Here is a 14,067-nt window from a genome sequence, read left to right on the forward strand (position 1 = left end):
AATTTTAAGGAAAAAGCCTTAGAAATCTGAAGCACAGAAAGGGTAATTTCCTTGCCCAAAGTCATGTGAAAGCATAATGAATTAGAAACTGAACATACATCTCTGGACACTGTTACTATAATCAAAATTCTTCCTAAACTACACACTTCTTCCTGAAAGCAAGTCATGAAGGGAGATATCATATTTTCATAAATTTTTAAATATTGGAGATAAATTTAGAGAAGTTTTCTTGGAAAATTGAAGCATCTTCACTAGTTGTTTCTCTAAGTTTCAGTCTTTAAGAGTAAGTATAGCAATGTTAATAACATAGTGTACAGAAATTAACTCTAAGTCTATTTATGAAGTAATACTATACACTTTTCACTCTCATAAATAACAAATGTATATTCATTTAGAGAAGAAATAGCCTGACACATATTAATATTTTTCTTTTTGGTATATTCCAAAAATAGGAAAAAATTTGTAAGTTGAAACTAGAAAGTATCACATTATCAGCTTGTAAACAACAAAAGAAGGCTAAGAATGTAAGACTAATACACAGAATTAAAGTAGATGATCATGTCAGTACAGAACAGACGCACGTTACAGGATAAAACACCGACAGATGAGCATGACGCCACAATGTCACTGTAGTTAGTTATCTGTTGGGGGACAGATTTAGGAGTCAACACTAAGTTAGGCCTAGAGTATGTGGGAATTGCAATAGTCTAATTCGGGTAGTTCTGGAATAAAGCAGCTTCATTTGAAATTCTTATAGGATACAGAATTAAAAAAATGTAAGTTCAGCAGTAATAATGTCATTTAAAAGTTTAAATATTATTTTAAGAATTATTTCAATTTTTATTATGAGAAATATTAATTTCTTACCTCAATTTATATAGCACGCTTGAGAGAAATGGAAAGCATGCATGTCCTTCCTTATTCATTTTAATTTTGCTGGTTTTGCCTTTGTTATTCAGATCTGCAGTGTAATCAGGTATATCTGGCTGGAGATACACAATAACTCTTCTGTGTTTATTAGGACCATGCAAATGATACACGTTTTCTCTGTCTTGTTTTGCTTAAAACTCTGCTTCAGTTTGTTTTAAGTTATTTATGGTCTGTCCAGATTTTTTGAATCTTGATTTTTAACACTTCAGAAAAGATTTTCCTTTAATACTGTCCTGTAGTATATTGCATTGGGCCTATAATAAAATCTTAGGGCCCTATTGATGGGTTTATTTATAATATCGATCCTGCTCTGCTCGTGGAGAAGACACTTTTGCCCAGCAGTATATACTTATGCTGTGATAGTAAATGATTTCTTTTAATATGGTATTTCTCCATTTCCCCATATTTATGTCGTCAATTTTTTAAGAAGGAAATTATTAATAGATTTCTTTTTTCTCTCATTATCTTAGTTACAGAATCTAGCAGGCATAGAAAGACCATACGCTAGCACAAGTGTATAAATCTCTAATTCTTTAACACAGAGGGTGGGGAAAAATGTGCAGGACATGAATAACCAGTGGAAATTTTACATCAAATGTGTTTCAGACAAGAGAAGCTGCTTACCTTGAACACAGCTTGATATATCTAATCGGGAAATATGATTATTTCATTGGAAAAGCCCTGTTTTTGTCATTTTGTCCCCTGTAAAACATGCCCCTGCTAGCACAGAATGTTAAACATATATTTAAATACATATTTTATAATTTTTAATAAACCAAACACTTTAAGGTCATGATGTGGTATGCTCATTAACATGTTAACAGTGGAAACTAACAGTGCTAAAAGAAAACCAGGGCACACAGTAGAAGGAAATCAACATACCTAGTAACAGGAAAAATGTCAAAATAATGCGATTCTAAGTTCACCAATAATTGCTGTCATTGTAATTTCTAAAGAATATGTTTTATTTTGAATGTTTTTTTCAGTAATCTTTGCTTTCCAAGTTGATACTGCAGGTCTGGCTAATTGAAATGATAGCCCAGAGATTCTTTTTTGCATTTGTTACACCCTCAGTTTATATCTTTCTTGTTTTGTTGTAAGCAAAACTGCAGGATCTTTGCTTTTAGATTTAGATTTCAGTTAATTATTTTTCAGTTATTGAGGAAAAAAGGTAAACGCTTTCTCTACTTTCTAACTGCAAGTTTTATTAACTAATGTAATAAAAGCTAATGTTTATCGGGAAAGAATATGCTTAGATAGTTAATTGCTTCTCTATGTGCCCAGGTAATCATGAAAAAGATACATGAAATAAATATCAATAATAAATTACGAAGTCAGAATTTTGTCTTAGACAAGGGTGACATAAAATTCATAGTTATTTTATTTTAATCAAAATAGTATTAGCTTGGCTAGCATCAAACAAAATTGCTATGAAAATAAGTGTACTTTCCAATTAATTGTTTGGATAGGGTATTACTTCTGATTTGTTTCCGGGTGTGAAGCTACCAAAAGCAGACTACAATGACCTGTTGGAAGCCATCAAAACAAACTGTGATGCTATGAATTTGCAAATGACTGACGTATTTACTATGAAGATCCTACAGATATATGAGATGATGATTGTGCGTCATGGCTTTATGATAGTGGGAGAGCCTTTTGGGGGAAAAACATCTGCATATCGAGTTCTGGCAGGAGCTTTGGGAGACATATGTGAGAAGGTATCTAAACGTATTTTTAAATATTTCTGGTGAAAAATATTTTCAAACAAATTTTATAAACATATTTTAGTATTTATTCTGAATACAGGATTTACTTTAAGGAACTTAAAATTATAATGAAAAGCTAAACAATTTGATTGAGAATTTGTACTTCCAAACTTACATAAGATAGGATGACCCAATTTTAAATACATTTCAGGTGTTTCTACACATGACGTTTTCTCTAAATTCTTTCATTGGATTGGACAAGGACTGAATTAGCTACTTGAAATTTTATGATAAACTGTTTCTTGTGAAAGCTTTATACCAGATTTCAGCTTATTCACATGACAGCTGATGAACTCTCTTTTAACAGAGATTATTCAGTTTAGAATCCAAACAATGCATCTGCCTCATAAACTTATACAAAGTTTTGAAGATTTTCTCTCAGGAATATAATAAACCCATGTAAACACAGAAACTAAATAGTCTTAAGTTTTTATTATTTTTTAAACCAGAGTATTGCAATTTTTCAGGCAAATTTTAGATCTGAAACAAATCCAAGATCTGTTCTGCTAAATGACTTTTCATCTGACTTAGAAGTGGGTAATAATTGTTTTCTGTGGAACACTTCAGTCCAGTAGTATAGCTATACCAAATAGTGCTCAAATTCAAGCCATCAAAATATTAATGTTCCATATGGGATCTCTGGAATCCTGCCATTTGGGCTGTGGAGACTTTTGCAGAATAATCTTATCATTGTTATTGTCTTTATTCTGTGCTCTGAGTACCTCTAGATTCAGTCTAGTCAGATCTGCTAGGATGGAATGTAAACGCAGTACAAGGAACTTTTGTAGTTCTTTCTGAAATGAAGTTCTTAGGATTTGAGACTTGAGACGTGACTGGCTCCCTCTGTGAACTTCAGGCACCCCCAGAGAAAAATAGTAATAACCATGAAGCATAAGTGATTTTCAGGACACTGAATTTCTTCAGGCTGGCTGTCTGGAAACATGCAATCAACCACTTCAGCAAAATTGTTTCATTTCCTTAATGGTGATCTTCAGGCAGACACCTTGTAGTTTTGTGCAGATAGCAGCAAGACTAGACTGGCTAGACTTTCACATTGGTATTGCTATCAAACAAAACTGTACTCTTATGATCATTTATTAAAAGCTGTTACTTAATTACTTCCTGTATTGTAGATTAAATTGTGAAGCTCTTGCTTTAGGTATGCAGGAGAAATTCTGTTCCTGTCTGTCACTCCAGTAAAACAATATTTAACTTTCTGCTTTTCCTTTTAATTCAGTGAATCATCATCCACTCCTTATTTCTGTTTAAGGAAAAAAAATTATGTGTTAGAGTAAGAAATTTTTATCTAATTATTTTCTTCCTGTTAGCTCAGCTTCTCAATCAACTATAATGATTAAGTTAATGGCCATCACACCTATTGGAGCTCCTTCCCTGGCCCTCTGCCCTCCCCCCTCCCAGCTGGTATTCAACTAACCAACAAAATTTCATTCTGATTATGGTAACAATGGATTTTTTGGAAGATTTTTACCATCATGAAGAAAATTTCATTTATCTGAACTGATGTTCTGAGAGCTCTAGCAGCTGTATTGGGACTATATCTGAATTTTATAATTAGGGGGCATTGTGATGAGTAAGATGAGAGATTTATGATGAATGAGGTAAGAAGCTGTCAATAGAACTAATACCAAAGAAAATTGTAATGTACTTGCAAATCTTGAAGACTCTAAATCTAAATTTTTGTCATTGCAACAGTGTTCTGATTTTTTAGCGGGGCAATTGTGACAAAGTTTCTGTACTTAGGTTTTTTTAAATTGTATTTTTGTCATGGTTGTGTGTTTGCTGTTCATGCAGCTTGTAACTCTTTCCAAGAAGATGTTATTTGTTTTCCCCTTTCTTTAAATATTACATTTCCCTCTGAATATGCACTTTGGTGAAACAAGAAAGCATGTTTGAATTATAATTCAGTGCAGACTGTCAGAAAAAGAAATTGTAATCATACTTTTTTATAAACATACTTGTTTCTCCTTTGAAACAATATGATAAAAATGCCTGTATTTTGTATTTTGTGAAGTGAAACAAAGAAAGATTATGTGTGTCTGTGGAAGGAAGGCAGTCAGAACAGGCATGAAATGATGCTGAACTCCTGATTTCTCAGTTCAAGTTCATAAACAATAGGGCTGCTTTTGGAAGGAAAGAGGTTGTTTTCTTAAATCGGGGGTAGGTGTTTCTTATATTTTAAGGCTACAGTAAATAGGTGTTCAAATGAGTGTTTGCACTTTGTCGCTTTCCTTGTAATTCATTCCTGAAGAAAGGTGGTTTTCAGTGACATGATCTCTGATGTGCACAGTATTAAATGTCTTATTTAGTCACAAGGAGAGAAGAGAAGAATCAGTTGAAGTTTAATCAAAAAGTAACATTAGATATCTTTGCATGGTTTAAGTAAAAACAAAAAAAAAAACCCAAAAACCCAAACAAAACACCAAAACCCAAATGAACTTTCTAATGTCATTTTGACATCGATCTTGGAAATTTGCCAAGGCAGTAATATTTATTCCTTAAACATGGAAAAAATGAGATAGAGAGACAAAAGGCTTTAGCCTGTTGTAATCCTTGTAAGTGTAAGAATAGAACTTGTGTCTCTTTCATTGACTGCCTAATGTCCAGTTCACTAACATTAAAAAAAAAAAAATTAAAAATTCAATTTTCATTTATTAAGCCACTGTTCAGTATTAGAATTAGACTTCCAACTACATATGATAAAGTTGCAATAATTGTCTTCAGATATTTGTCAACCATCTTTCAAATGTAGTATGTGTAATGTCTTTCCTGCTGTAAACTGATGAAATTTTTATGAAGATTTAATAATATATGACTGTAAAATTGAAAATAAAACAAATGGCATAATAAATTGCATGTTTGGTGTTAACAGATTTTATTAATTTTGTGTCTTCAGGGGCTGATGGAAGAAAACAAAGTTCAGATCACTGTTTTAAATCCCAAATCCATAACAATGGGTCAGCTATATGGACAATTTGATCCAGTGTCACATGAATGGTCAGATGGCATCCTAGCAGTGAGCTTCAGAGCATTTGCATCTTCCTCAGTAAGTGCTTAACAGACTTAGAGCATTTGGGGAAATGACTTTTCAATTTATACGTTTCAGATTTTAATTCCATGTTGTTTGTACAACCATTGTAGGATTCGTATGCTTAATCATTTGAATGCAGAGACTGCAGTTTGGCTTGATTGTACTGTGCTCCATGCAGAGTACTTTTTGGATGCTGGTGAACTAAGATTTGTGTTTCAGAAGTCGTTATGTGAAGATAAAGGGTGTTTTTGTTTGTTTGTTGTTTATATGTTTGTATAATAAGCATATATTTGTTGTAAATAAACAATATATGTTAATATATATAATTTAATATATAAATGAATATTTAGTCTTTCTACCATATAGTCATTCCTTATTTTGTCTGATTATGGCACAAATCTATGCTCTTTATGTATACGGGCATTTTGACATTTATTTTGGAAGAAACTGCTGTCTTGAGTGTGGCTTGTGGCTGACCTTCCATTAAAGTTCATTGAAATATTTTCACTGAGTGTAAGAAAAGGTGTATCTACCTGACATACTTGACTCTTTGCTAGTGATTGCAGTATCAGACTCTTTACCTCTATAAACTTAAATAGGCTAATAGTATATTGAAATCGATCAGCGTGAAGTTCACCATCTCTAATAACATTTGCAGAACTGCACAACTGCTTTGTACTTTCCTGTAAGAAATATGATGAATGCCTATGACTACTTTCTTATACTGTAAAAAAACAGGCATGTTACATTTAGATATTACCATATTCCTTACATTAGTCCTATTGACTTCCATGGTAAGTGTGCAGTAGGTATTAGTGATGAGTAGTAGCTTGTATTAACAGTCTCACTGCACCATAAGTCAAAGTATCTGAATATGTTGCTATTTGACAGAAGCCATTTACTGCATCGCAAGTATAACTGAAAGAAACCAGTCAAAGATGATAACCTTCTATAGTTAACTACTAGTCTATGTTTTAAAGTTATAAAACTAAACTGTGAATATAGATTGTGATTTCAGAAACTGCTTGTGAATCCAACTCTGAGTATTTTCAATTATTTTTTGTGGAAAATAACTTTAGATCTGAAATATTTATTTTACAGTAAATGTAATAAGATACATTGCAAATATTTGATTAAGAATATTTTCTGCAAACCAGACTCCAGATAGAAAATGGCTGGTTTTTGATGGACCAGTGGATGCAGTATGGATTGAGAATATGAATACTGTGCTTGATGATAATAAAAAGTTGTGCCTTATGAGTGGAGAGATCATCAAAATGTCACAGCAAATGAGCCTTATTTTTGAACCAATGGATTTAGAAGTTGCTTCTCCTGCTACTGTAAGTACTTGTCTTTGAAAGACTGATTACAAATGTCTTTGATTATTGTGGTATATATTCTAATTTTAAAAAACTAAACTGAGAATAGTAATTGTAAGTTTGTATTTCTTTGATATATGTTTAAAATAAAGAACATTGTAGTTTGGTTTCCTTGTTTAAAGTTTTCGTAATCTTACGATATGATGTGAAAAATTACATATTTACATGGGTAAAGTAAATCAAACATACAGAAGACCCTGTAACTATTCAGAGTCCGGCCCTTGCAAGTGCTTGACAAGAGAAATAAAAACATTCATGTGCAAATTTTTAATCTCCCAGACAAATTCTGACAAAACCAACAATAATTGCATTTCTGGCAACTGTCTGTCACACCTATTATTTCTGATAGCACTTTGTGGAACGCAAAAATTTTCTCTTGAAATATGAGTAGAGGTTCAGATGATAATATAAACAGAACAAAATATCTGCATAGTCACACTGTGAAGGAATTTTAGTTAAAATTATATAAAACTTAATTTAAAATTAAGTCTTAGGCACTCTAGTAGTCAGTTTATTATCTTTTGTGACCTTAATGTTGGAAACTAATGCAATTTAAGAGGAAAATCTGTCTTTGACATTAGGTCTCCTGTTGGATGAAGAAATAAAGCTAGGTTTGAAACTTGTCTGTTTCAGGGCTCACAGAACCCCCACTGTACACTTTACACCAGCTTCTGATAATCCCAGAAGCTGTATGTTATAACACTGAATGTTATTTTAAGTTCTTGTAGATAGGAAAAAAAACTTTGGAGATCATGTAACTTAACATGCATCCGTTTGTTTATTTTTAGGTTTCAAGGTGTGGTATGGTCTATATGGAGCCCCATATGCTAGGCTGGAGACCATTAATGATGTCTTGGCTAAATACAATGCATTTGGGAATCAGCTCTGTGCATAAAGAATTTATAATAGGCCTATTTGACAGAATGGTTCCGCTCTGTCTTGAGTTTATTAGGAAATACACAAAGGTAGGATGAAGAACTTTTCTGAGAAACTAAGAGCGTATGAATTATTTTCACTTCCAAATGCCAAAGGAACAAATAGTTTAATTTGGACCATATTAATTTATACTTATTAATTTTTAATAACAGCTGTTAAGATGAAGGCTGTGAGCAAGGTTTCTGTGTGTTGTTTAACTTGCATTTTGAATTAATGCATTTTCATTTTGCAAACGAATGCATTTTAGACACATTTGTCCTACAGGTTTTTTTATCTTCACAGTGAGGAAAAAAACCCCACCATCTAGCAGCCTCTTCAGAGAGGAAAACACACTTGCAACTGAGTATTTCTTCTTTCTTTTCAGGAACTGTGTCCTACTTCAGATACAAACTTAATTCGATCATTAATGAATCTGATGGACTGCATGATGGATGAATTTGCTGATGAAGCCACAGTTAAAGCTATGAATGACCATGACATTTTCTCTTGGCTTGAGGTGGGCAGTTCGTTTAAGGGAATAGGGAATTCCAAGACAGGCTTCGGTGAAATGGACTTCACAAACAATAAAACCTGTATTTCATAATTAGAATACATACTTTCTAATGTCCATTGAGGAAAATACTATTATCTTCATTTATAATTGATACGTAGTTGAGTCTGACATGTTTGATGTCGTGATACAAATTTAACGAATTTTATAGAAACCAGCCAAAATTGTATGATTCTCCAGTTTCTGGTATCTCAGTTTAGATCAGTTAAATCAATGCTATCTAAGGATTACAATTCCAGGAAAGCCCTTTTAACAGACATAGACATCACTGTATGAGGTAGGCCTTTGAATAACAGAATGATTATATAAATTGTTCTGGAATAAAAAGCAGCCTATGCTTGAACTTTCTGAAAATAACAGCTCTGTGCTGAGCAGGTGGGGCATTTTGCTCCACAACAAAGGTGATTGGATGCTGATAGATAAAGGTGTTTTATTTTACCAGCAGTGTGGTTCCATACCATACACATAAAATCAGGTTGGTCCAATGTAATTCTATTGTGATTTGTGGCAAAGATTTCTTTGACTTCAGTGAATAAGAACTTTGTAATGTGCAGGTTCTGAAGTTACATTTTGGTTTTTTCCAACTCCAGGGTGCTTTTTTGTTTTCACTGATATGGTCTGTAGGAGCTAGCTGTAAGGAAGATGGTCGACTAAAATTTGACAAAGTTGTGAGAGAAATGCTTAATGGACCAGTTAGTGAGGAGACAATACAACAGTACAAACTGTTGAGCAGTATTGATCAACAGCCTTCAAAAGCTTTCACAGTCCCATTTCCAACAGAAGGAACAATTTATGATTATCGGTTTGTCAAAAAGGTGAGGATTGCAAAATAAGATGTGGACTTCTGTTTGTAGTAATTTGATTTGAATTTGATTCAGATAGAAAGATTTGAAGTAATCTTTCATGAATGCTACAAGGTGTGTATTGTTATTATAAATTTGTTTCTGCTGCTTGCTTCTTTTATCATTGAATAGGCTAGACATGCATCCTTGCAAGCTAGTGATGGTCTAGTGTTCTGGCTGGGACTTGTAGTACCAAAACCTGTCTTTTTGGCTACCAGAATAATTGCCTGTTGTGGCAGAACAAGTTTGCAGCAAATCTCAACCAGTTTTTTTTTCCTCTTATTTTTTTTATTCTTCATTTATTGCAAGTTGATTTTATTTGCAGCTTCAGCCCTTTTCTTAAGTTGAGGAAGCACTTGTAATACTTCAGGCTATAACTCTTTCATTACTGTAGCAGGCTATGTCTCTGCCTCTTCTTCTCTGCACCTTTTTCCTGGGATGAAGATGTGAATCCATGATGCATCTCTCCCAGTAGAGAAGAAAATTTCACACGCTGGATCTAGTATGCTTCAGAGACTCCAAGATAAAAAAAAGTAAACTTCAGAGACTCCAAAATAAAAAAAAAAGTCTGTCATTCCTGTGAAGTCCTGTTGCAGTACAATTGAGAATTACCTTTGTCAAAGGAATCAGCTCATGCATGATTCCTTTGTCTTGCCAAGGAAAGTGGCTGAGATGTCAATCAGCAGGAAAGGCTTTATTGACTTATGATCATAATCCATAAAAACATGTTTTTCCAGTAAAGGGCTTTTTGTGTTCAGAGGTGGGAATATGCCCTGTCTAAGAAAGACTTAAGGAGAGAGCAATCTCTAGGAATTTCATATGACTTTTTTCTCAACATAGCAAGTTTTTGGGATAGGATAGAACATACAGTTGTTTCAGGGCTATTTATAATTTTAAAGAATCTCCTTACAGTAATTTACTGCTGGAGAGTTTTGACATCTTTTAAGACTCCTCTAAGTAGGCTGATCTAAAACAGAAAGCTTTGCTGTGGAGCTTCAGTACCAAAATCAATCTGCCCTCAAATTCCATAGTTTGTGTGTATTTATTATGAATGAGAGTCTGTGAAAAAGGTGACTATGCTTTTTTAGTTTTAGTGATTAAATTTATACAGTATGTTCCTATTTCATTACATACTTATACACTACATATAATGTATATATAAATATATGCATTTCACCATTATATGTGTACAGATATAAAAAGTAAGATAAAGTCCTTCTCTTTCAGTAGTTGCATGCTTTAGGCCCAGGCATTATGTTTCTTCTTAAGTACCCTCAAATTGAAAGCACTGCATTCTGAAACAAACCTGTGAGATAACCAATTTTTAAAAGGATTAAAAGATTGATAACCCCATCTGTTAAGTCATAGAACTTGGATTTTTCTATTTCCATTGGTTCTATGCTGGTTTTTCTTGTTTATTATAAATGTATAACTTTTATATAAATTAAAATAGGGAGCAGGAATTTGGGAACCTTGGGTGGAAACACTCAAATCAGCTCCTCCCATATGTCAAGATATGATGTTTAATGAAATAATTGTGCCAACTCTGGATACAGTTCGATACATGGCATTGATGGAATTGTTGACAGTGCATCAAAAACCTTCTATATTTGTGGGGCCAACAGGAACTGGAAAAAGTACCTATATTACTGTAAGTACTTTTAATACTGACATTAAACATAATTATAAAAGGGGTAAGATGAGGAAGAATTTGATAACTTTTTTTTGATAACAAATCATTGACAAATGTTTTTTAAGTTACCAGTGTGCATTTTTATATTGAAAGAGGCAAGATATACTTAGTTCTGAGTGTGCGTAATGATAATCAAAACATGACAAGTGATAAGTAATAAAAACATTTGATATAAGTAATAAAAACATTTGATATAAGTAATGACTTAGTACAGACAAATGCAATATATTTCTCAGAGCTTGTGAAATTATAATCAAAGGCAATAATAATCTTGTAAAAAGCATTGTAACTTCATGTATTAGAATAAGAAATCAAGACAAATTAAAAATTTTTTTTCCATGTTTCTGTTTAAAGGGAGAAGTAAGACTGAATAATTGAAAAGAGATTGTATTATCTTTTTGAAATAATTGAGTCATTGTTATTTTGGGATAAAGTAGTTCCTTTTTTTAATCTTCAGTCACCAAGTGATGCTTTGTTCATTTTAATTTTGTCATGTGGTTATTAAAATAACAATATGGGTAATATAGAAGATTATTCTAATGGTCTAGATTAAAAATTTTGGATAAATTTTAATTCTTCAGGCAGATCTGACAGATACTATGGGTTAAATTCTGATACGTTCAGTCTTTCTGGGAGACTTTTAAAACCTGACAGGCAATGGAACTGTGCCAATAGAACATTCACGCCATTGAGGTTCACTTACAGAAGTTTCCAAATTCAGTGTTTTTCACTGGGTTCCATCTAGATCTGTGGGAGAGTATACTTTTGAGGCAGAAAGGGGATAGGTGAGCAGAGATGGCAAAGCCATTGTTGCATTTTTAGCTAATGAGATTCATTAAGCAAATGGTAAGAGAAAAGGAAGAAGCCATTGCTCTGAGCAGCACAAAATTGATTTTATTTGTTCTTTTTTCCTCCAGTATGTCATTTTGTAGAGGATTTTGCTTTTGTCGATTTGCTCCAGTGCAATCAGCATGAAGCCCATGTATACTCAACTGTTTTGCAGAGGGAGCAAAATTTGAAAGTTATGTAAGCAGATAAAATAAATTTGGCTTCATGGTCTTGAATCTGGTATCTTTCCTTCCTTTTATGTGATAAAAATTAACTGTGAAGTTACTTACTAAGGATTATTTAACTTAGTTTTGTTTTTAAGTTACTTTTCTGAAATACTTTTCTGAAATAATTTTGAATAAAATAAATATTAAGACTGGAAGGACATTTGTTTATAAAAGACTGTTCCTGGAATATTGATGTCAGAAGTATAATAAAGCATAAATAAAACATTTGTTTATAGTTAAGAATATAACTAGTTTCTTTTGCCCAGTTCATTTCTGGGGTGATAGTTAAGAATGTGATACTTCTTGGGAGTTCAGAACTGATCAAAAAAATAAAAGAAATATGGCCATCGAGTTACATTGCTCTATAGTTCCTATCAGTTGTCACTGTTATGTTTTTGTGCAGCAGCTCAGATTTTTCCTTCAAGAATAGAGATTAAATGTTCTTTCTGCTGAAAAGACTGTCTTGTCTGAAAGGTCTCAACAGCTCTTGACAGAGATTAGACTAGTCATTAGAAACATTACTTTATACGCAATAATGCTCTTTATTGCTGGAAGGATGGAAGGGTATCTTCCCCCTGTTGTTTTACTCACATGTGTGTAAGAAATGCTGACATTGATCCAGATTTCCCTCAGAGGTTAAATTTTAGCAGCTAATGTAAGGAACTTTGGAAGGTAGGTAGCATTTTAAAATACTACCAATCTTAATGGTAAAGCTTATCCTTAGATAGTCTTGCTATGCCCTCCAAAGGAAATATTCCAGGGAACTCTTCAAAACCTAAACATAAATATTTGGACCTGTGGATACTTTTGCAAATTTGGGTGTGGATTGGTACAGGCAGTATCAACTCTAGTTAGTGTAATGAATTGTGTGTGCAAAATATTAGTATACTCAATTTATATAATACATTAGACAGATTATTTTGTTTTTTGAGGAAAAAGTGAAAATGTCTATATTGGAAGAAGAAATTTTTCTCTGACAAGTTTAGTATGTTTTGAATTATTCAAGAATTTTGGTTTATCTGATGAAATATAATTATCAGAGTTCTCTTAGAGATAAATTACTACTTTATCATTTAAAATGAGATAAAAATGGTACAAAAATATCTGTCTGCTCTTTGCTCAAGTGCTATAAAATTTGTTTATCTACGTATATAGTTTAACTTTCTCATCTTCACAATCCTTCCAGGATTTTCTTTTAAATAATTTGAATAAAGAAGTCTACAAGCCACTGCTTATTAACTTTTCAGCACAAACTACAGCAGCTCAGACTCAGAATATTGTAATGTCCAAGCTCGACAAAAGGAGAAGAGGAATTTTTGGACCTCCTCTTGGGAAAAAAATGGTAACTGATATATTTCTGTATGTAACTAAGTGTTTAAATGCAAACAAATATGTAACTGCATTATTTTCTCGGGTCGTCACAGGCGATACCAGGAAGGGATGCTGAATTTGAAATACACTGTCCGAGTTCTAATTATTCTAATTTAGTTTCTCGTGTTTCTCTTTTCTCCCTTCTCCCACTAATATGCATCCTGTTTAATCAACAGAAGAAAATGTGATATGATATGAATAACTGTGAACAGCATCATCATACTTTCCCCTCCATATTTTGTGATATTATCCTTGAGATAAGAGTTCTTGTATGGGTAAGCTTGTTGCTGGTATGAAATCATTGTTGAGAAATCAGCATTGAGCATGAGGTTGGACTAGATGAACTCCAAGGTTCCTTCCAGCCTGGATAGTTCAGTGATTTTTGAAAGCATTAAAAGACATTTGAATGTTTCATGTTATTATCACTGATGCCTGCCAAACCCTTCAAGATCAATGGAACTCTGAGTACTCAGAAGCTCAAGAAGGATATTAGAGT

At 33.0% G+C, this 14,067-nt stretch overlaps 1 protein-coding gene across 1 annotated transcript in view; it reads left to right on the forward strand.

Moving 5' to 3' along the window:
* Positions 1–14,067, forward strand: part of DNAH7 (dynein axonemal heavy chain 7) — a gene marked incomplete at both ends in the record, with an annotated part of 125,124 nt that overhangs the window by 54,747 nt on the left and 56,310 nt on the right. Inside the window, 8 exons of the mRNA XM_082001574.1 lie at positions 2,400–2,648; positions 5,611–5,760; positions 6,903–7,085; positions 7,913–8,089; positions 8,425–8,556; positions 9,201–9,425; positions 10,906–11,103; positions 13,387–13,542. Of these exons, the coding sequence (XP_081857700.1) occupies positions 2,400–2,648; positions 5,611–5,760; positions 6,903–7,085; positions 7,913–8,089; positions 8,425–8,556; positions 9,201–9,425; positions 10,906–11,103; positions 13,387–13,542 (1,470 nt within the window). The remainder of the gene's footprint in view (positions 1–2,399; positions 2,649–5,610; positions 5,761–6,902; positions 7,086–7,912; positions 8,090–8,424; positions 8,557–9,200; positions 9,426–10,905; positions 11,104–13,386; positions 13,543–14,067) is intronic.

The sequence above is a fragment of the Phaethon aethereus genome (genome assembly GCF_964289735.1).
Source record: "Phaethon aethereus genome assembly, chromosome: 6".
In the NCBI taxonomy this organism is placed as follows: domain Eukaryota; kingdom Metazoa; phylum Chordata; class Aves; order Phaethontiformes; family Phaethontidae; genus Phaethon; species Phaethon aethereus.